The sequence below is a fragment of the Asterias rubens genome, chromosome 17 (genome assembly GCF_902459465.1).
Source record: "Asterias rubens chromosome 17, eAstRub1.3, whole genome shotgun sequence".
NCBI lineage: Eukaryota > Metazoa > Echinodermata > Asteroidea > Forcipulatida > Asteriidae > Asterias > Asterias rubens.
The window spans coordinates 13,314,591-13,337,641 of NC_047078.1; the positions used below are offsets into that span (position 1 = coordinate 13,314,591).

The 23,051-nt window shown below is 42.3% G+C and overlaps 1 protein-coding gene across 2 annotated transcripts in view; it reads left to right on the plus strand.

The window, feature by feature from the left end:
• LOC117301426 (lysosomal alpha-glucosidase-like) overlaps positions 1-23,051 on the plus strand; it is a 118,215-nt gene that overhangs the window by 75,001 nt on the left and 20,163 nt on the right. For both annotated transcript variants that reach the window (XM_033785410.1, XM_033785409.1), the window contains exons 10-11: positions 6,185-6,269; positions 14,968-15,085. In XM_033785410.1, the coding sequence (XP_033641301.1) occupies positions 6,185-6,269; positions 14,968-15,085 (203 nt within the window). The remainder of the gene's footprint in view (positions 1-6,184; positions 6,270-14,967; positions 15,086-23,051) is intronic.

Below are 23,051 nucleotides of genomic sequence, written 5' to 3' on the forward strand. Positions count from 1 at the left end.
GATGAAAACTTTGCCTCATAGATGCAGTATTATGGGGATGGGCCCCGAGATTGTGAGATGAAAACTTTGCCTCATAGATGCAGTATTATGGGGATGGGCCCCGAGATTGTGAGATGAAAACTTTGCCTCATAGATGCAGTATTATGGGGATGGGCCCCGAGATAGTGAGATGAAAACTTTGCCTCATAGATGCAGTATTATGGGGATGGGCCCCGAGATTGTGAGATGAAAACTTTGCCTCATAGATGCAGTATTATGGGGATGGGCCCCGAGATAGTGAGATGAAAACTTTGCCTCATAGATGCAGTATTATGGGGATGGGCCCCGAGATTGTGAGATGAAAACTTTGCCTCATAGATGCAGTATTATGGGGATGGGCCCCGAGATTGTGAGATGAAAACTTTGCCTCATAGATGCAGTATTATGGGGATGGGCCCCGAGATAGTGAGATGAAAACTTTGCCTCATAGATGCAGTATTATGGGGATGGGCCCCGAGATAGTGAGATGAAAACTTTGCCTCATAGATGCAGTATTATGGGGATGGGCCCCGAGATTGTGAGATGAAAACTTTGCCTCATAGATGCAGTATTATGGGGATGGGCCCCGAGATAGTGAGATGAAAACTTTGCCTCATAGATGCAGTATTATGGGGATGGGCCCCGAGATAGTGAGATGAAAACTTTGCCTCATAGATGCAGTATTATGGGGATGGGCCCCGAGATTGTGAGATGAAAACTTTGCCTCATAGATGCAGTATTATGGGGATGGGCCCCGAGATTGTGAGATGAAAACTTTGCCTCATAGATGCAGTATTATGGGGATGGGCCCCGAGATTGTGAGATGAAAACTTTGCCTCATAGATGCAGTATTATGGGGATGGGCCCCGAGATTGTGAGATGAAAACTTTGCCTCATAGATGCAGTATTATGGGGATGGGCCCCGAGATTGTGAGATGAAAACTTTGCCTCATAGATGCAGTATTATGGGGATGGGCCCCGAGATTGTGAGATGAAAACTTTGCCTCATAGATGCAGTATTATGGGGATGGGCCCCGAGATTGTGAGATGAAAACTTTGCCTCATAGATGCAGTATTATGGGGATGGGCCCCGAGATTGTGAGATGAAAACTTTGCCTCATAGATGCAGTATTATGGGGATGGGCCCCGAGATTGTGAGATGAAAACTTTGCCTCATAGATGCAGTATTATGGGGATGGGCCCCGAGATTGTGAGATGAAAACTTTGCCTCATAGATGCAGTATTATGGGGATGGGCCCCGAGATTGTGAGATGAAAACTTTGCCTCATAGATGCAGTATTATGGGGATGGGCCCCGAGATTGTGAGATGAAAACTTTGCCTCATAGATGCAGTATTATGGGGATGGGCCCCGAGATTGTGAGATGAAAACTTTGCCTCATAGATGCAGTATTATGGGGATGGGCCCCGAGATTGTGAGATGAAAACTTTGCCTCATAGATGCAGTATTATGGGGATGGGCCCCGAGATTGTGAGATGAAAACTTTGCCTCATAGATGCAGTATTATGGGGATGGGCCCCGAGATTGTGAGATGAAAACTTTGCCTCATAGATGCAGTATTATGGGGATGGGCCCCGAGATTGTGAGATGAAAACTTTGCCTCATAGATGCAGTATTATGGGGATGGGCCCCGAGATTGTGAGATGAAAACTTTGCCTCATAGATGCAGTATTATGGGGATGGGCCCCGAGATTGTGAGATGAAAACTTTGCCTCATAGATGCAGTATTATGGGGATGGGCCCCGAGATTGTGAGATGAAAACTTTGCCTCATAGATGCAGTATTATGGGGATGGGCCCCGAGATTGTGAGATGAAAACTTTGCCTCATAGATGCAGTATTATGGGGATGGGCCCCGAGATTGTGAGATGAAAACTTTGCCTCATAGATGCAGTATTATGGGGATGGGCCCCGAGATTGTGAGATGAAAACTTTGCCTCATAGATGCAGTATTATGGGGATGGGCCCCGAGATTGTGAGATGAAAACTTTGCCTCATAGATGCAGTATTATGGGGATGGGCCCCGAGATAGTGAGATGAAAACTTTGCCTCATAGATGCAGTATTATGGGGATGGGCCCCGAGATTGTGAGATGAAAACTTTGCCTCATAGATGCAGTATTATGGGGATGGGCCCCGAGTTTGTGAGATGAAAACTTTGCCTCATAGATGCAGTATTATGGGGATGGGCCCCGAGATTGTGAGATGAAAACTTTGCCTCATAGATGCAGTATTATGGGGATGGGCCCCGAGATTGTGAGATGAAAACTTTGCCTCATAGATGCAGTATTATGGGGATGGGCCCCGAGATTGTGAGATGAAAACTTTGCCTCATAGATGCAGTATTATGGGGATGGGCCCCGAGATTGTGAGATGAAAACTTTGCCTCATAGATGCAGTATTATGGGGATGGGCCCCGAGATTGTGAGATGATCTGGCCTCACAGAAAGTATTATTACGATAACAACTACAATATTTGTAAAACTAATGACAATAGTCAGTTTTGTAGGACTATATATATAAGTCGGCCTCACATACAAAGTTTTACGGGGATGGGCCGAAAGATTGTGAGATAATCTTACCTCACAGATGTAGTACTATGGGGTTGGGCCCCAAAATGGTGAGATGGTTTGGCCTCAGAAAAAGTATCATACGATTATAGTTTTTATAATAATATAATTTCATGCTACTTCGCTGCGCTCATTCGCACGTAAAACAGTTTCAGTCTATTCGACAACGAATAATACAACACACTTTTACGACAACAGGCATTTTAAGTTTCTTTAGGTTTGATCAAGCATGTGTATGTGCCGATGCTAGATCTTATTCTTTATATCTTAAACCTGTTGTCCTCGCCCTGTTTGTTGCTATTGGCTATACTGTCAAACTTTTACTTTTGATTGAAATAACCTGTGAACTTGTCGAATAGCATTTCAGGGTTGTACCGCGGCTGCTCATTTTTGGATGACATCTTAAAATCTTAACCAAGCAAGCATAAAAGCTATAGTAAAACATAGAAACACACTCAACACATCAGCGCGGCCTGAACTAGTTCATACTTTAGCAAATGTACTATTTATAGGATCACGCTTCAGTGAGCTGATTTGAATATGCCGCACCCTATCACGTGATAAACTTTGCGGGGCGCGGAGTGCTTTGAATATAAGTTATCCACCTTAATAAAACCACATTTATCATGGTTAGTTGTATGGGGATGGGCCCCAAGGTGGTGAGATGATTTGGCCTCACAGATGAAGTAATACGGGGTTGGACCCCGAGATGGTGAGATGAAGTTTGCCTCAGAGAAGTACTTTTATGGGGATGGTCCCCGAGGTGTTGAGATGATCTGGCCTCAAAGAAAGTTCAAATGATAATAATGAAATTTATAGTATTAATAATAGTCAATTTGTATATATATAATTGGCCTCACGAATGAAATATTATGGGGATGGGCCCCGAGTTTGTGAGATGAACTTGATGGAGTATGTAGCATGTCACCTTGTAATATTATGGGGATGGGCCCCGAGTTTGTGAGATGAACTTGATGGAGTATGTAGCATGTCACCTTGTAATATTATGGGGATGGGCCCCGAGTTTGTGAGATGAACTTGATGGAGTATGTACCATGTCACCTTGTAATATTATGGGGATGGGCCCCGAGTTTGTGAGATGAACTTGATGGAGTATGTAGCATGTCACCTTGTAAATGACTTGATGGAGTATGTAGCATGTCACCTTGTAAATGACTTGATGGAGTATGTAGCATGTCACCTTGTAAATTTGAATGTCAATGTACATGTATCTTTTCGTCAAAAGATTAATAAAGATGCAAAAAGCAGATGATTTCTGAGCCATGTTTTTGTCCTAATTATAAAAAAATGTTTGGAAATAAACTCCAGATAGACAAAATCACCCCTTTTCAATCCGCGAAAGCTGCTCAAAGCACATCGCAAAAGCGCCACCAAGAGATCTTTTTTTGAAGCGAGTGACCTCATCTTTCTAAATATACATTACGTCAACACGTTTGGCGACTGCATTGCTTGTTACAGGGGTTCAAGGAAACCCGTTTTTGTCACCTGACCTATTTCATTCATAAAAATTCGCGTCGCGAGATTAGTATGGCTTTACCTACATACCGAGTGAGGCGTCTGTTTATCTATGCAGCGAGGCTGTTACCCGACCCATTGCTGTTCCTACGTGATGTCATAGCTATAGCTTGGTTCCACTATGTGCGCGCCACCATACGGGAGCCCCAAGCATACACACGTATACATACAGGTTTTACACGGCACGCGTAGAGAGCCAAGCTATAATGCTCGTTGCCACTCCACCATGTTTTATCCAGTGGAATGTTTATCGTCGTTCTACAAAACAGTGTCTGATTTTCATCAATATTTCGGGGGTTTTCGAGGTTTAATGACTCCAAACCCAAATAATTCTGAATGCTAAAGGAATAATCTTTCACTAAAATCATGAGAAACATGCAAGGAAAAATTGCGAATGAAATCTATTCCCTGGTCATGGTCTTGAAGCAGAGCCAATGTACGGCCGCACGTGACGAGGGTGATGTAACTGTATAGCCCCGGGGAATACGTGATGCGTTTCACCCTGCCATGACAGAACAAACTTGCATTTCAAGTTGGAAATAACAACGCAAATCGCTCTAATATTTCAGGTAAAAATTGTCAAATTTATTGTTGAAATAGTCTACACATTATTATTAAACTTATCATTGGGTTGTTTTTACATTTTGGTCCTACTGTTGGTCCGACTACGCCAGGGTTAAAAAACAATGTTTTCATTTCGTAAAAAATATTATTTTAATTAGTGTGTGTGAGACGTCGCGTTCTTAAAAATTAATTTTTCTGGTGTTTATGTTTTTCAAAACGGGTTGTAAAATTAAGCGTCAAGGTCATTGAAAATCCCAAACTATTTCGGACAGGAAGGTCTAATGATCTTGATTTTGATTTCATTTAAAATGTTAAGATTTGCTTGTTTTGATCAGGATGATAAACTCAAAATTGAAATTTACTCGATATTCCTCATTACGACAGAGCGGGTCACATATTATATAGGTTTTCTTGGTCAAATTCAACAAATGGACAGCCAATTTCATTTTCATGCGTTCGTATTAAAACTAGTTTGCCTCTCCGGTTTTTACTGCGTTTCAAATTCAGAATTCGGCCATTCAATTTCGTTTTGAGTCGAGTCAAATTCCTTTAGCACTCTGTTCAATTTAGCATACCGTCATTCTTTTACGTGACACATACGCCCCAAGAAGCGTCTGCGAATTTGAAAGCTGCTTTGATGAATTGTTAAATTGAATGATTATTTTGTTAAATCGAATAACGCAACATTACATTTGACTAATCATAAAACAAAATCGCATGACCCTTTTTCAATAGCATTCGATTTCATGCGAAATAGAATAGGCTGGTGGTTAAATTGGCTGCTCATTTTCCGAAATTGACCGAGAAAACCTATAGTAAAAGTGTATTTTGAGATGTTTTTAATCTGCCGCTAGAGGGCGTTCTTACATTTGGTGACATAATCGGTGTTGGTTTTTTAAACGAGACCTTTACCAGAGTTGTATTCTGTAATGGTAAAGCATCAAAAGGTGTACGTATCAACCCAAAAGCCATTACATAACGCCTTTTTATAGTATCCTGGTGTCATGTGTTTTCAGTATTAGATAACAGGAAAATTGTTCACAATCAAAAACTGAATGTTTTTTTTTCAAATCATCTATCCAATTTTTTTACAATAACACTTACACTTCATTGTGTGTTGAAATTTTTAAAGTTTTGGTTTTATGTTGCGAGAGACAGTCCGCCATTAACAGTGCTTATGCATGCACGTCATTGGAGCAACGTCATATGTTTTCACACCTTTCATTGGTTGGTATTTTATTGAATATTCAGAAGCTAGTATGGCGTGTAAAATAAATCAAAAATATTATTCAATTACTACTTAACAAATTTAATTACATTTTTGTCCTACTGGCATTATGGCTACTAGTACTAGACATTACATGGTGTTGCCGCAATCCTTACTATATCGTATTTCCACCATGCAAAGTTTCAAATCCTACTTGTCTGAGGTATTTATGAATGAAGATTTTTTAAAAATTGTAATATTTTATTAACAGGACATGAATGAACCCTCCAGTTTTGTAGATGGCTCTGTGGATGGATGTGCTGACACCTTATTTGACAATCCACCCTACACACCATGTATGTATGACAGTTGTACAGTACAAACTCAATTGTATTAGTCAGCCCACAAGTATGATTTTTATACCTCGGTAACAAATTGTGAAGTTTGATTGGTCAAGAACCAATCACGTGCGGTGCAACAAATACACGTCACGTGTACCATGGCTTAACAGCTCGGCGGGTAACATGAGTGATGTTAACCGGTGTACATCAACATGATCGTTCCAACCGTTGGTCGATTTCCAGCGCTTAGTACGAAACTGTCATGGGTTTGAGGAAACAGTGAAGAATGGTTTATTTTTGAACAACTGTTCGTCTGCTTGTTAAACTATGCATACTCCGTCGTTATAATGTCTGAAGATGACACCATAGATTTAAGAAGAGGTGTAATCATGTTACCAAGGTATAACAAAACAATTGTTGCACTCTGTGATTTGCGATCAATGGGTTTTGTACACCCTCAGGTGTACAAAACACCATGGGCCCCGTTACAGCGTGCAATGATTGTATACTGGACAATTATAATACTTTTGAGTGTCGTTATTATGCATAATATTGCGTAATGCGGCGATTACAGGAAATTTACACGACCTTGCAAGGCTTATCATGAACATCGTTGTAGGACAGATGCAGTTAATAAAATGTCAAGTGTAAAAATGCCCATTTCGTTTTTTAGTATTGCCATCATTCTTTTATTATTGCCAGCATTCTTTTATTATTGCCAGCATTTGAGTATTGGGGAACTGTTTTTTTACTACGAAAGTCCGACCTCCCCTCTTTCTATATTTTTGCCGTTCTGGAACAAATGCATTAAAACAATTTTTTGTAATGGTAGAATGTCCATATTCAGTCTTTTAATATTGTCGGCATTCGAGCATTGGGTAAAATTTTTTTACAAGTTAACAATGTCCGACCTCCCCTCTTACGTTTTTGCTGTTTTGGAACAAATGCAGAATGTAGAATGTCCGTTTTTTTTAATAATGCCGGCAATCAAGTATTCTGGAAGATTTTTTTTAAAACAATATTTTTAAATGGTGTCCGTATTCCGTCTTATTGCCGGCAATGGAGTATTTGGGAAGATTTTTTTTACAATTTTACCCGCCCCTCTTTTTTTCTTCAGTTTCGGGACAAACTTTTTTTAAATGGTAGAATGTCCGTATCCCCTCTTTGTTACATTTGTGCAGTTTGTGACAAAACAAATTTAGATCATGGAATGTCCGTATTCCGTCTTTTAATACATGTATTGCTGGCAATCGAGTAGGGGAAGTTCTTTTACAGTTTTAGTTAAGAATGTCGGACCTCCCCTCTTTGTTATGTTTTTGCTGTTTTGTAACAAATGCACTAAAGATTTGTTTTTAAATGGTAGAATGTCTGTATTCCGTCTTTTAATATTGCCGGCAATCGAGTATTGGGGAAGTTCTTTTACAGTTTTAATTAATTTTAGTGAAGAATGTCAGACCTCCCCTCTTATATTTTTGCAGTTTTGGGACAAACAATATTTTTAAATGGTAGAATGTTAGTATTCCGTCTTTTAATATTGTCGGCATTCGAGTATTTGGAATTTTTTTTTACAAGTTAACACTGTCGGACCTCCCCTCCTTTTTTCTTCAGCTCCAGGACAACTGTCTAGTTTTTTTAAATGGTAGAATGTTCGGGTTCCGTCTTTTAATATTGTCGGCACTCCCGATTGCCGACCTCCCGTTATTTGTTCCCGCCGTTTTGTTATATTTTCTTTTAGTGGTAGAATGTCCGTAGGCCTATTCCATCTTTTAATAATGCCCGAGTTCAAGTATTTGGGAACATTTTTTTTACAAATCAAGAATGTCGGACGTCCCCTCCCCATTACATTTGTGCAGTTTGGGACAAAACAAATTTAGATCATAGAATGTCCGTATCCCGTCTTTCAATATTGCCGGCAATCGAGTATAGGGGAGTTCTTTTACAATTTTAGTTAAGAATTTCGGACCTCCCCTCTTTGTTATGTTTTTGGTGTTTTGCAACAAATGCATTAAAGAGTTTTCTTTTAAATGGTAGAATGTCCGTATTCTGTCTTTAAATATTGCCGGCAATTTTGTTTTTTTTGTTTTTTTTTAGTTAAGAATGTCGGACCTCTTGTATTTTTTGCAGTTTTGGGACAAACCATAATTTTAAATGTTAGAATGTCCATATTCAGTCTTTTAATATTGCCGCATTTGAGTAATGGGAAACATTTTTTTTACAAGGGAACACTGACCGACCTCCACTCTTTGTTATTTTGTTGCTGTTTCGGAACAAATGCAGTTAAACAATTTTTGTGTTTATGCTAAGAATGTCCGTATCCCTCCTTTTAATTTTGCTGGCATTCTTCTTGAGGGTCCGTGGCATCTGGCCTCGTGCACGTGTTTCTCCAAATGTTGCTCAGCCTGGGAGTTCCCAACGTTTACCTATAAGTTATGCCTTTGATTTTGGATTCCTTAATAATAATAAGAAGAAGAAGAAATGCTTATATAGCGCATTTCAGTACTGCAAGTACTCACAATGCGCTTTACAAAACAAATAAACACATTTATACAATAGAAAGCAACAAATAAACCAAACAATACAATATTGAGTGAACAAGTGAGTTTTGAGATGGGATTTGAAGAGGTCCGGGTTTATCTGGGAACGGAGGGTAGCAGGAAGAGAGTTCCAAAGGGTGGGTGCGCTGAAAGCAAAGGCTCTTTTACCGTACGTTTTTGTTCTGTATGGGGGAACTTGAAGGAGAAGCTGTGAAGAGGATCTAAGTGACCTTGTCGGGGTGTATGGCGTTATCAGTTCAGAAATGTAATGAGGGGAGAGACCATGGACAGCATTGAACGTGAGGAGCAGGACTTTGTACTGTATGCGAGCATTGACAGGAAGCCAATGGAGTTCTTGTAGAATGGGGGTGATGTGGTTCTGCTTCTTTGATCTAGCGATGAGCCGTGCTGCTGAATTCTGAATTCTTTGGAGTTTAGAGAGGTCCTTATCAGGAATGCCATACAGGAGACTGTTGCAGTTATCTAGAAGAGATGAGACAAAGGCGTGAATCAAGGTTTCAGTAGTACAGTAGTTTTGTTTGAGAAGGAGCGAATCTTTCCAATCCTTCTCAGAGCCAGAGAGGCGTTTCGGCAGACTATGTTGATGTGACGACGCATGTTCAGATTCTTGTCAATGATGACACCCAGGTCTCGCACTGATGTTGAAGACGTGACCTTTTTAATAATTTGCCGTTGGACAGTATTACACACAAAAACAATTAGTTGAAAATGTTCGTGCTCATCTTTTTAATAATATGCCGTTTTGAGACTTTCCAGCATTTGGGAACTTTTTAAAGAGGAAGAACGTCCGACCAGTTACACAATTAACATATGTTTTTGCCTTTGGTTTCAACACTGATAATTTTTACTATTGCCGTCGAACGTCCCCAAGTGCCGTTTTGGTCGAGTCCTCGTTGATTCATCCTCTACTGGCAACTAAAATGGCACAATCGTTTCCCTATTTGAACAGGGCAATTTTGCATGTTATTTTCCCTTGTGTTTTCACTGGTATCTCCACGTTTTTGTGGTCATGATTCAGTATATCTTATTTGCCCAAGTTGTTCCCATCTGTGGGCTGGGTAGGAAGCATAGCACTATGGTGGGAACTCAGAACTAGGTCAACAGGGTCAGCAGTGGCTTACAAAACAAAAATGTAGAAGAATTGTTATACTTTGTATCAAGTTACAATATAGTATAACAATTTTGTATCTTTTGTGATTGTAGCTAGGCACATCTAAGGGAATTTTGCCACTGGCTGTGAGGCCAGGAGTGACTGTACTGGCCTTGGGGGCATTCTGGTTTTTCTATTGGTAGATGGTCTTGTAATAGTCGTTTGTGGAGCAATGTGTTGTGGGCCTTGCTCAAATACGTTTTTTTTTTTTTATAAAAAAAGTGTCCAGTTGTTTGCCGCCAGTGGATCTATGTTATGTTTGCTTTGTAGGGAGCAGGATTTCTAGCATTTTGCATTTTGGAACTGTGGTTGTAAAATATGTATGTTATGTTGTGTGAGTGATCCATAACTTAAGAGGATTTTACATTTATGATAAACTCCCTATCCACATCAGATATTCCCTTTCCACAAAGATGTTAAAAATCTCCTTAAAACCTTCCACTATTATATTTTTATCTGAAGGCGTTATTAAATTCGGTCCATTAAAAAAAAAGACAAGAAGAACTGCAAAAAAAAAAAAAGAGGTACAGTTTGTCGGAAAATAATTGGTCCAAAAACTCTGGTTGGAGGTCGGGTTACCGGGCTGTGGTTATCATGTCCATGTAACGTCCATTTTGACTTTTGTTTTTAAATGGCGGGTAAACATGACAATGTGGAAAACATTTTACAAAGACATTTTTGAATAACACAAACATTACAGGGTTTAGTTATGCTTCGTTGTATTCACTGTAAATCGGACCTAAAGAAGGAAGCAAATTTAAAAAGGAAAAACTTAATATAAAACTTAAATATGTTAACTAATACTTTGCCTATAGTTCATGGGATTATTGTTTTTAATTTGTACTTTTTATACAATATTTGTATATTTTATAAAAACTTCGCTCTTTTGGAAGCACTTATGAGAAGCACTCCTAAAATAAACACAAAACTGAAGAAAAAAGGGGAGGGAGATCCAACATTCTTAATGTGGAAAATAAAAATAATAAAATGTTCCCCAATACTCGAATGACGGCAATATTGAAAGACGGATTACGGACATTCTAGCATTAAAAAAAAGAAGGGTTGTCCCGAAACTGAAAAAAAAGAGGAGAGGGGAGGTCCGACATTCTTAATTTGTAAAAAAATATGTTCCCAAATAATCGAATGCCAGCAATTTTAAAAGACGGAATACTGACATTCTACCATTAAACAAAGGTTTGTCCCGAAACTGAAGAAAAAAAGGGGAAGGAGATCCGACATTCTTAACTTTTAAAGGTTTCCCAATACTCAAATGCTGGCAATAATAAATGACGGAATACGGACATTCTACCACTTTAAAAAACATTGTTTAAATGCATTTGTTCCAAAACGGCAAAAATATAACAAAGAGGGGAGTTTGGACATTGTTAACTAACTTGTAAAAAACTGTTACTGACATTCTGCCATTTCTATATCTTGTGTTGCGGACGAAATACGACATTTTACCATTAAAATATAATTTTAAATATAATGACGCTCAATATCCTAGTGTTCCATTTAAATAAATCCACAGGGATTCCTTCAGGCAGGATGGCTTTCACACCTTTGTCAAACGGTACTAGGATTAGCACTGATAACAATCTTAATCCCCCAACTCCCAGAGGGCCTGGATGCCTCATGACTTAACCACAACAATGAAAGATAAGCGGGTGTTCCTTTGTTGGTTTGTATGAAACACAGAGGGCAGTTTCAATTGTGTTGTGTTATAATTAAACATGATACTGAAACCGTTTCGTGTTTTTTTGTTTTGACTACCGTGTGGTGTTTTCTAATCTTTGATCACCTTGTGCACAAAACACTATAATAACACGGACATGGTCATCGTGTTTGTGGGCCAAATAATTCTCGGCAGTACTGTATATGAAGCATTTTGGGAGGGCTCAGTCTGTCGAAACCGGGGGCAAACGCACCTGCTACCAGTCCTGCTACTGCTTTGGACCAATTCTTGCAGATTACATCTCTGGCTACCTCTGCTAGTCGATGTAATGTCCTCAATGCACTTTTCCTTCCTTCTCCGGGCGCCAGCAAGAGGTTCGAGGCCCTTCCTTTGACCAGCAGACTTTTTTGCGGGGAAGTTTGAAGAATTCATGCTGGCAGGGGCCAAATGTCTTAAGGCAACAAAGAAGATCAACCTTATGAAACCCCAGGGTCCCTCCGTCAAGTTGCCTCAAACCAAGGTTAAAACACATTTTGTCATCCCTCATTAAAAGCCTGTTAAGCCAGCACACAGTGCCTTTTGCAACCTAGCCACTAGTCCAGTCGTCACGACATCAGCCATCTGGTGTCTACTTCAGTGTGGCTGGACCCAGACCCCTGGTGGGGGTCGGACCTTCCGCAGACCCCGACCATCGTTAACTGTCTCGACGGACGAGTCACTGTCGGACTAGGGGGCAACCCTGGGCCAGCGCTAGGTGGCTGGTTGCTGAGGTCCCGATAACAGCTCGGCCCACATAAATCTGCAGTTGTTGTTCTGACTGATTGATCCTTCACACGTCGATCTGTTCACTCAGGCAACAACCATCAATTCCCAACGTACTGCACGAGGGGTCCTGATGACCCCAATGCATGACCGAGGGACACTGTGACTTTTCAGTGGGACAGGCTCTTAGCTTACACTTTTCCCCCAATCTCGCTTCTCGCCCGGGTCATCACCAAACTGTAGCAGGATCGACTACAAAACCCTCATTATAGTCCCTTTTTGGCCCCGCCAGCCGTGATTCACATGACTGATCAAGCTGCTGGTTCATCGCCCCGCAGTTCTCCCCAAAGGGTAGACATCATGTTCTAACCCAGCTAGGAACTCAAGCACCAAGCCCCCCAGCAGTCACTCTGCGCATCAGGCCTTTCGCAATGAGCTGCAGAGTTAGCAGCATGTAGTTATCCATGGTGCAAGCAACGGGCTATACATCCCCTTGATGTAGAGGAGGTAGCAAATGTTTTGCTTGTCAGTCATGATATTGTTTTTGTGTACTCTGACACTTATATAGACGTTTTTGCATCTCGTCAGGAGCTCTTAGGGAGTTGTGGATTTTGGCAGGTAAGTTTCCTCTGACTTTCCTGTTGTAGAGGAGTTGATCGAGGCTTGGACTACTGTGGTCAACAGGGGTTGTTCGAATACACAGGAGTGCCATAATCACACAACTACCACTGGATCGAGTCTTTCGTTTGGTGGCGTTCGTTTACAACTACTTGGCTTATGTTCATGGCACTGGTAGCTTCTGGATGAATGGAAACTTTGAGTAGTAGTCGGCCACAATGAAAAAATTGACGGATTATTTTGCCAGAAAGTGTCTGAAAGTACTGTCTATACTGTATTAGTTTATGTATATAAAAGTACTGTAATTTACCGCTGCCACCATGTTGGCATTTGGCCTTAAGAGGATTGAGAACGAGGAGACTTCTGAGCTTTGGCTCAACTGTTTAGTCAGCCATGATGGAAAAGACTACCACCCTGTATTGGCAGGTGGATATATGACAAATGGCTAGCGCAATGACATGATGGGCATATTTTAAAGGTGTTTCTTTAAGTGATGTCACACCGGCAGCCTGCTGGAAGACCCCAAACACATTTTGTTATTGAGGGATGTTTTCCAGACAGAGGGCAGAGCTGCAGCCAGTGACGCTTTGACCCAGCCAGGGACCTTACAGCAATAAGTGACTTTGACCCAGCCAGGGACTTTACAGCAATAAGTGACTTTGACCCAGCCAGGGACCTTACAGCAATAAGTGACTTTGACCCAGCCAGGGACTTTACAGCAATAAGTGACTTTGACCCAGCCAGGGACCTTACAGCAATAAGTGACTTTGACCCAGCCAGGGACTTTACAGCAATAAGTGACTTTGACACAGCCAGGGACCTTACAGCAATAAGTGACTTTGACCCAGCCAGGGACTTTACAGCAATAAGTGACTTTGACCCAGCCAGGGACCTTACAGCAATAAGTGACTTTGACCCAGCTAGGGACCTTACAGCAATAAGTCAGTTCCCACTTTTTTATTGTTCCCTTATTGACTCTTTGTTTTTAATGTGAACAACATTTATATCATCTATATACACGTATAATACATTTTAGATGTCACTCTCCAAGCGTTGGCACCTACGCGCCTCCGGGTTTGATTTCGAAGTTGGGCGTCCAGGGAGACCATATGTGACCCCCTACGTGAAAATGAGTCACATGTTGACAATTTCAATAATTGAGTTGTATCCGTAGCTGGAAAGAACACACCAGCAGCAGTAATTTGGTATATGTCTAAGCTTTGGGGTGTGTTGCGTTGCTGAGTTACTCCCGTTTGAAATTAGTCAATACATCATTTTTTCTGAAAAACGAATTTCAAGTAAAGTGATGTTTTAAACTACCATTTCGCGCAAAAGGATACAAATTAGACATGTATGATCACAAAATTGTTGTATTCATAGCTTTATTGCCTAAATGTAAGTGTTCTTAAGGTTAACCATGCAACTAAAGATCTTAAAAAGTAAAAAAAAAAAAACTTCTTTTTTTTTCACTTAAAACTGTCCATAACTTAATAATGCATTGTGCGACATCTGACTCATTTTCACGTAGCGGGTCACATATAACCCTGAAATCTTGCATACCCAACACCAGTACTCGGTGCGAGTCTATGCAAAAATAGTATTGTGCTCTACAGGTAAGTATGAGTAAAGTAGACTCCTTCCCCCCCCCCACATAAGTGTGGTTGGGGACAAGGGAATACTTACCTGTAGAGCATCCCTCCCTTCGTCCCCACTGGCCTCAATGTCTTGGGGCTTCTCGAGAAAAGAGGAAGATCGCGCAATACACCGCAGGGCGCTATGGGTCGGCAAATAGAGGCACTATTGAATCTTAGCGATATTACATTTACCTGCTGGTATTGTGCTCTACGGGTAAGTATTCCCTCGTAGACCCAAATTACACTTCTGTGAGGGGGGGGATTTAACATTTGTCTGAATAATAACTTTTTAATTTGTTTGAAAAACATTAAATTGCAGCAATACTTGATGGAAAACTTTCTGCAAAGACAATTTGTGCTTCGGCCACTCACTGCATTGGTAGACATTATGATCTACATAATCTTTATGGATATTCAGAAGCTGTTGCAACCAACAGGTAAGCTCAACTGTAATTTACATCTTGACATTTTTCACAACTATTAGTTAAAGACCTGCTTGAACGAAAATGTCAAGTCAGTAACTTTGCATACCCTTTATCTAGCGCTTTTCTGAAAAATTTGCAAATAGCTCTGTTACGTAATCATTCATGTTACGTCATAATTGGGAGCTTCAATTTGTATAGCCGCTTTGTTGCAGCGCTGAGGTATAACAAATTAAACTCCCAGACATGACGTCATGTTGTTTTCAGCCGGCAACAGCAAAAGTGCTTTTAGTTTTATTAAACCTTGAGATTGGGGCCTGATTTTTTTAATTGATAATTACGAAAAATTCAGAAGTGTACACTTATCAAAATTACATTTATATGGTGCCAAACGCATTATAAACAAGTTAAAATAGCATTTCCGTCAAAAAAAAGAAGGGTTTAACGCCTTCTAACTTCCATGGCAACAGTTCAGGACCAGTAAAAGGGTCTTCTAAAGTGTATGAGTTTGTGTTTTACGTATGGTGCTGCTACTTTTAGCTGGCTTACCACGAAGAAGAGAGGCGGGTGATATGCAAATCATCTGACCATTTCATTAACACGGTGATACAGGAATTAAATAGCTGTTGAAATGGCATTTTTTAGCCTCGTCCGAGTAATTTTTTTCCCGGGTTTATATTACTTGGGACTAGTCCTGCTTAAGACGGGTTTTGTGAAATCGATCCTAGGATTGGTCTTAGAGGATCGGTTTTAAGGCTAGGAATTGTCCTAAATCCTAGGAAGAGTTTTGGACCCCAGTGACTCATTCAAACACACATGAGGAAACTTCTGTAAATGAACAAGCTGAGCAATCCAAATTCAGTTGCTAGAAGCCATAAAGACTTTAGGCAACCCATGCAATCCAAATTCAGTTGCTAGAAGCCATAAAGCCATGCAGCCATTCTGCGCTCCCCGAGAGGTTTCCAGCCCAGAGTTGAGATGATTGCAGAGACACTATCGGTCTTAGTGTATCTGTTTGAAATGCATCTTGCGGCTCTGTGTTGGACTGCCTCAAGTTGGATTATGTTTTTTGTGTAAAATGGATCACAGATACTAGCACAACACTCCAGGTGTGGGAGGACTAAGGTCTTGTACGTTGCTTCCTTTACTCATGGGGAACAGCTGTGGAGATTTCTACGTTATGAGGCCTAAAATTTGGTTTCCCTTTGTAGCTACCTTGCCGATGTGCTGTGACCAAGTCAGGTTACTGTTTATATGTACCTCTAAATAGGTATGGGATATAACGTTGTCCAAGTCATGACCGTTGAGAGAGTAGCTTGTTATTAGTGGTGTCTTTTTTTATGCGTTATGTGCATACAGTAGCATTTGGAGACATTGAATTCCATTTGCCATTTAGATGCCCAGTTCTGTAATCTGTGTATGTCTTTCTGTAGCTCTGTACTTTCAGTTAGTGAAGTCATCTCTCAGTAGACGACACAGTCATCTGCGAGCATTCTAACCCGGGAAGTTAAATTCTTAGGAAGATCATTTAAGTATAAGATGAATAAGAGAGGACCCATCACTATGCCTTGTGGTACTGCGGATGTAACACAAGTGGGGGCTGATGACTCTCCATCTACTACTCCTATAGTGGCGTGGTGGCAGCGTTTTGAAACAATCCTACAACGGATAGCTCCATTTTTGTGGCCGTCAACGGACTCCAGTCTCTACGTACGTACGCGAATAAAGGTGAGCGATCAGCCAGCTGAGCATAGCTGTTTTTATACTACTCGTATTTCCCTACGGTCTATTCACAACCAATCTCATTATGGCATCTACACATAGGGCTCCGAAACAATGGACCCTCAGCAAGAATGAGACAGTTAATTCTTTTGAGAATTGGAAGCACAATCTCCAGTACACTCTCTCCCTCGATCCAAATTTCGCCCAATTTCTTACTGAAAACTTCAAGTGGGAGAAAAAGTCAAAGTCTTCCCCACTACGTGGATTTACTGACAATGGTCCAGACATTGAGGCCGCAAATCGCAGCACCACTCAACAATAGGTCACCATGTTGGAACTCATGCTTGGCCAAATCGCAAATTACTGCCCTGTCATATCCTGTAACACCATTTTTCGAAACTCATCCTCAATTTTGAACGTTTGGCAGGCAGTACGCCTACATTTTGGGTTTCAGTCAACAGGGGGTCATTTCATTGACTTTGCCTCAATTCAACTCAAACCAGATGAGCGCCCAGAGGGTCTGTATCAGCGCCTCGTTGCGTTCGTTGAGGACAGCCTCCTTCTTCGCGACTCCGGCATATGTCACCACGGCATACCTATCCAGAAAGACGTGGAGCTCACCTCCACACTTGAAAACGTTATTGTCCTCTCATGGCTTCGGCTCAACCATCCTACCCTACCTAGGCTAATCAAACAACGCTAAGGCACCGAACTCCGCTCACGGACATTGGCATCAATCAAACCCGAATTCTCACAGGCCCTCGACTCCCTCCTGGATGAACTCCACACTTCTGAAGACGCCTGATCAATGCGCACTTCCACCTTTCGGCCAACCTCGTTCACAAAGCCGAAACCTCGACAGACGACACCTCGACCCCAAAGCAACAAACCATTCAAGTCATGTCCGCTGTGTAAGCAAGTTGGCCGATCAGACTCTCTCCACTTCCTGAGCGAGTGCCCACACTTACCTGAGGGAGACCACAAATACATCGCGAGAGCTCGCCAAGTTGCCAGCATTTTCGAGGAGGATGACTCCAGTGCTGAAACCTTTGAGCTAGCATGCACACCAGTCACTGAGTCCAATGAACCTTCCGCACTCCGTGTCCAAATTCATCAATCTCCATACTTGGACGCATTTCATGGCCATCACGCGTCACGCATCATAATTGACAGCGGAGCGACCGGAAATCTGATTCGCAACTCCACAGCCATAAAACTTGGGGTAAAGATCTCAAAGAGTTCCCAGTGGGCACACCAGGCAGACGGCTCATTCCCCCCTGAATGTCATCGGCGAGACCAAACTATCCCTCACAAGCACCGACACAAGCATCACAAATCTCAATTCTGAGCCCCGCGTGCTACGACGACAGGAACAATTCTGCCAAGTCCGGTGTTCGTTCATTCCTCAAACGCCCGACGAAAACCCTGATAACGCCAACGATGATGATGCTGACTTTGAACCCGTGCCTCAGCCCCCGTTCCGCCGGACATTCCTCACGAACTTTCCACGCCAGCCGATAGCGCGTCCAATGCTGTTCCCGGCAGTGCCCATCCAGCTACAGATTTTGGTCCCGACTTACACTTGGCTAATGACTCTTTGGCAGGCAAGCCTGACAACAGCACAAGTGCTTCACTGGATTTGCCCGACGTGTCTCACACTCAACCCAGACGCTCCAGACTGTTTTACTATAACGCGGTCATTACTAACTCTTACATTTAGTTTGTTAGATGGCTCTCCTCACTCCTCTTTTGAACAATGGACAAATGGTAAATAGAAGGAGTCATGCCAGTTCAGTCTAGCGCCCTCTTGAGGTCGCTCTTGGTTCACTTCATGTTATGACTTCTCTGTATAAGTTACCGATTATTCCTGACCTGTTGGCAGTATTAAAAGCCGTAGTTTCTCATGAAAATTAGTTCTATTTTGATCGTGTATGTTTAGACATCCAACTACTACTCCTATAGTGGCGATGTAATTCCGAGTGGCGGGGCATTCTGCAATTACTCCCAATATTTATTGACACAAATAAGTTTTTGGCCGACTACTTTACGGCCGACAATGATTATCCAGCGAACTCTATTCATGGTATTCCTTCAATGTTCACCCACACACATAAATCAAGCGCAACAGAGATTCCCTCGCATCCCACCGCTGTTTACTCGCTGACAGTTAGTTTTGCGCATGTGCGAAACTGATGATGAGCGCCCTCTTGTGTCGAAATCATAAACAATGGGCAGTTGTCGATTTTTGTGACGTGTGCATTGTAACAAACATTGTGCATTCAAGTATGCGTTTTGTTTGTATGTGAAACATGTGGGCACTGTGGAAGCGAAATAGTCGGCCGCGTCAGAAAAACGTCACGGGAGTCCCACTGATTTTGATTAATCCAAAGGGTTTGCTGCTATATAAACGGAATAATTTGATAGAATTATAACTTTCCTCTACAACAAACATTGTTTGAATATCAGGGAAATTCAATTTTACTAACAAACGCCAACAAAACTCACAGTTGACGTCCTTTTGGTCTCGGTTTTAAGTTATAGAAACATGCACAAAACAGCGACGGGGTCACTGCTATGAATAATTCATCTCATGTTGAACTTTCTGAAAATCTTGCGCATGCGCAAAACTATTTGGCACTCGATGTACATGTAGAGCTCTGAACAGCGATGATCCATAGTCATTGCACGCACGCTAGCACAAACCTGCATTGCATAACCTACACGACAGTTTATCTGACGTCCAGATTTCACAGGGACCAGTCGAACACATTCAGGTGGTTCTCCGTTTCGTGTATTTTCCTCTGTCCAGTTTATTTTTCCCTGTCCAATGTCATCAATACCATATTTTCCTGCGGATAAGACGTGTCTTATCTGACTTTTTAGACCCCAAAAACATTGATGCGTCTTATCTTTCGGTGCGCCTTGTCTGCTGACGATTGATTTTTTTTTGATGATCACGGCGTGAAATAATAAATACCTTCATGTCCAGTTCAAATCAACGATCTTTGTGTGAAGAATCCTTATTCAATAATGCAGTCAAACAAGGCTATTCAGACACTGAGACCGTATTTTTGTTCGAACAATGCCGCAATCCCCCAGACGGTCCAATTATTCGTGTTTATTCCCCGTGACCGCGCTTTCATTCCACCAATGCCGCAATGCGTCTAGCTTTCATTCCACCAATGCCGCAATGCGTCTAGCTTTCATTCCACCAATGCCGCAATGCGTCTAGCTTTCATTCCACCAATGCCGCAATGCGTCTAGCTTTCATTCCACCAATGCCGCAATGCGTCTAGCTTTCATTCCACCAATGCCGCAATGCGTCTAGCTTTCATTCCACCAATGCCGCAATGCGTCTAGCTTTCATTCCACCAATGCCGCAATGCGTCTAGCTTTCATTCCACCAATGCCGCAATGCGTCTAGCTTTCATTCCACCAATGCCGCAATGCGTCTAGCTTTCATTCCACCAATGACGCAATGCGTCTAGCTTTCATTCCACCAATGCCGCAATGCGTCTAGCTTTCATTCCACCAATGCCGCAATGCGTCTAGCTTTCATTCCACCAATGCCGCAATGCGTCTAGCTTTCATTCCACCAATGCCGCAATGCGTCTAGCTTTCATTCCACCATTGCCGCAATGCGTCTAGCTTTCATTCCACCAATGCCGCAATGCGTCTAGCTTTCATTCCACCAATGCCGCAATGCGTCTAGCTTTCATTCCACCAATGCCGCAATGCGTCTAGCTTTCGGTCTAATAGACGTTGGCGGTGTACAAACGTTTTTCTGTGTGGTCGGGTATTCGTTCTGAAAACGATTGACAGTCAATAACTTCATACAAACGTCATTCACCCAACCGCTATTGTGTGGTAAACTTTGAGGGTTTTTATTGTAGAGAACTACGAAGGCCCATTAGTGCCAACAAAAAATAACCCCCACCACCACCAGCCTTCGTCCTGTCATCGTGCCTCGATCCCATGCACTGTTCTTTACTGTACGCGTGAAGTTACTGTACGGTCGCGCTGTGACTGTGACATCACAAAGGAAGCCTGCCCTCAATCCCAAAGTTATATACGCTCAAGCTTTGACTGTGAAGTCACAAACAACACATATCCCCAACCCACGATACCCTGAATTGACCCCAGGACGCATCATTTTAGCAGGGTGCGAGCACCACTTAACGTGAAAACAACACGGCGGCGCCCATGCGATTTAAGCGCTTTAATAATATAGATATTATCAGACCTACCAAGTCTCACGCATTAGTCGTGAGACTCACGCATTTGGGCTCTGTCTCACGCTCACACGCACAGCAACCATTTTCTCACGCATTGGGGCCAGACCGGGATAAAAATAAAAATTAACGACAATGCATTGCCAAATCGCGCTCGTGTGTACAAAAAACACAATCTACAATGTTTGCACAATCTTCAGATTGCATGCAGTTTATCAGAATCATCAACTTGAGCTGCCGTACAAACAGAGCGCAAATTTGCAGATTGCGCACGCTATTGCTCTCCCAGCAGGTTCAGCTAAAATTCGGAAAAGAGCAAAACGTTTTAATTGCGCACAAGTTTTTCCCGATTCGTTTAGCAACACTAGCGAAGACACAACATGCAGAAGAAGTGAGCGGAGAATTTTTGACATCATTTTTAGTCTATTTTTTTTTATTTTGGAAGAAAATAATCTGAAACAATCGTATCTCCACATTAACCATCAACATCTCCTGTGTACTTCATGTGAGTTTTTAATTGTTTGCAAAAATACAGGTTTTGGGGTTTCAGAATACATTTTTGTGATCCCAGAGGTTGGCGTCTTCATTCGCGCAATTGCCCTGAATTACAACAAAATAAAACATAGTTACAGGACGGAAGAATCTTACATACACAATTTAGGATAATTGAATAAGCATAAAATACTCTTTTATGCTCATCCAGTTATTCTAAATTGGTAATTTTTGTTGAATGAAGCCATTGAAGCCTACAAGTATACCCTCTTAAGTTCTTCGTAAAACACGCTAAACTTTATTCTCCCACGGAAATCTGCTCCGTTGACCACCACGCTGTTGAACGCTGTTGACAGAATGTGTTCGTTTTGCTGTGTGATCTTTTGTCAAGGCGGTTGATACTATTTTAGTATGCTATTGTGTAATTTCACCAATAGAGGGCGTTTATTCTCACGCTATCAAATTATTTGAAAAGCCCTCTAGTGTTCAATGTTTCTCACATTTATTGTCACACGTGAAGTAATACAATGACTGAGTGGAAGTGTCGTGGCAGAGCGATTAGAACACCGAATTCAAACCCTGGTGTCTACGTCACTCTACTTACCTGTAGAGCAAATTACTACAATTACATATTCCCTATGCGCCGCTAGGTAACACTAAGACTTTTTTACAACAAGTGCAACAGCGCCCTCCATCGCCCAGTGCACGACGGCGCGAACGCCCTCTTTCTCTCTTAGCTCCGAACAGGTGACACGTTAATTTTTTAGGCTCCCTAAAAATTGTTACTTTTTCGTTAAACCGAGACTCTTTTGTGTTTATTATTATTGTTACTTTAATAAAGACGTGTTTGTAGAGTGTGTGTGTCGTCTTTGTTAATTTCTTAGTTTGATAAAATGAGTTCTATAAAGGCAGGGAGGGGTCGCACTGTCGCTACCGGGGATACTTCCCTTTCCCCGGGACAGCTCGACTCCTCGGGGGGCTACGCCGTTGACGGTCCGTCGTCGGCGCAGTCCTCCCAACCTTCGCAGCCCCTGCGTGCTGCGTCGGTCGTGGACCCAGTTGACTTCGGGGGGAACATTTCCCGTTCCCCCTCGTCGGTCAGCGTCCAAGGGTCCAGCCTGTCTAAGGGTAAACGCCCGGGTGCAAGCAAGAAAAAATCCTGCTACCCGGGCCGTTACCAAGAAGAATAAGGCAGGCAAAGGAAACCCTGTTCCGGGGTCTTTCACGCCTGCCGCTAAGCCACCCACTGGCCTACTGCGGACGGAGGGGGTCCCCCCTCCGCGTGTCTCAGTGCGCCATTCCCCATCCAGCCCCACCGAATCTCCCTCGGTGGCCGTGGTGGGGGACGGGGTTGAGTTTGCCGACCGTAACCCGGCCGCTCATGCCATCGGGCTGGGCGCGCTGGTGGTTGGTCGGCAGATTGCCCATGCCGAGCCGGCGAACTGGGGTTCCCCTGGTATCCCGCGCTCGGTGGGTCCGTTCTCATCCTCGGGTTTTACCCGTTGTTCTGGGGTCTCCGTGACACAACCCTTGTC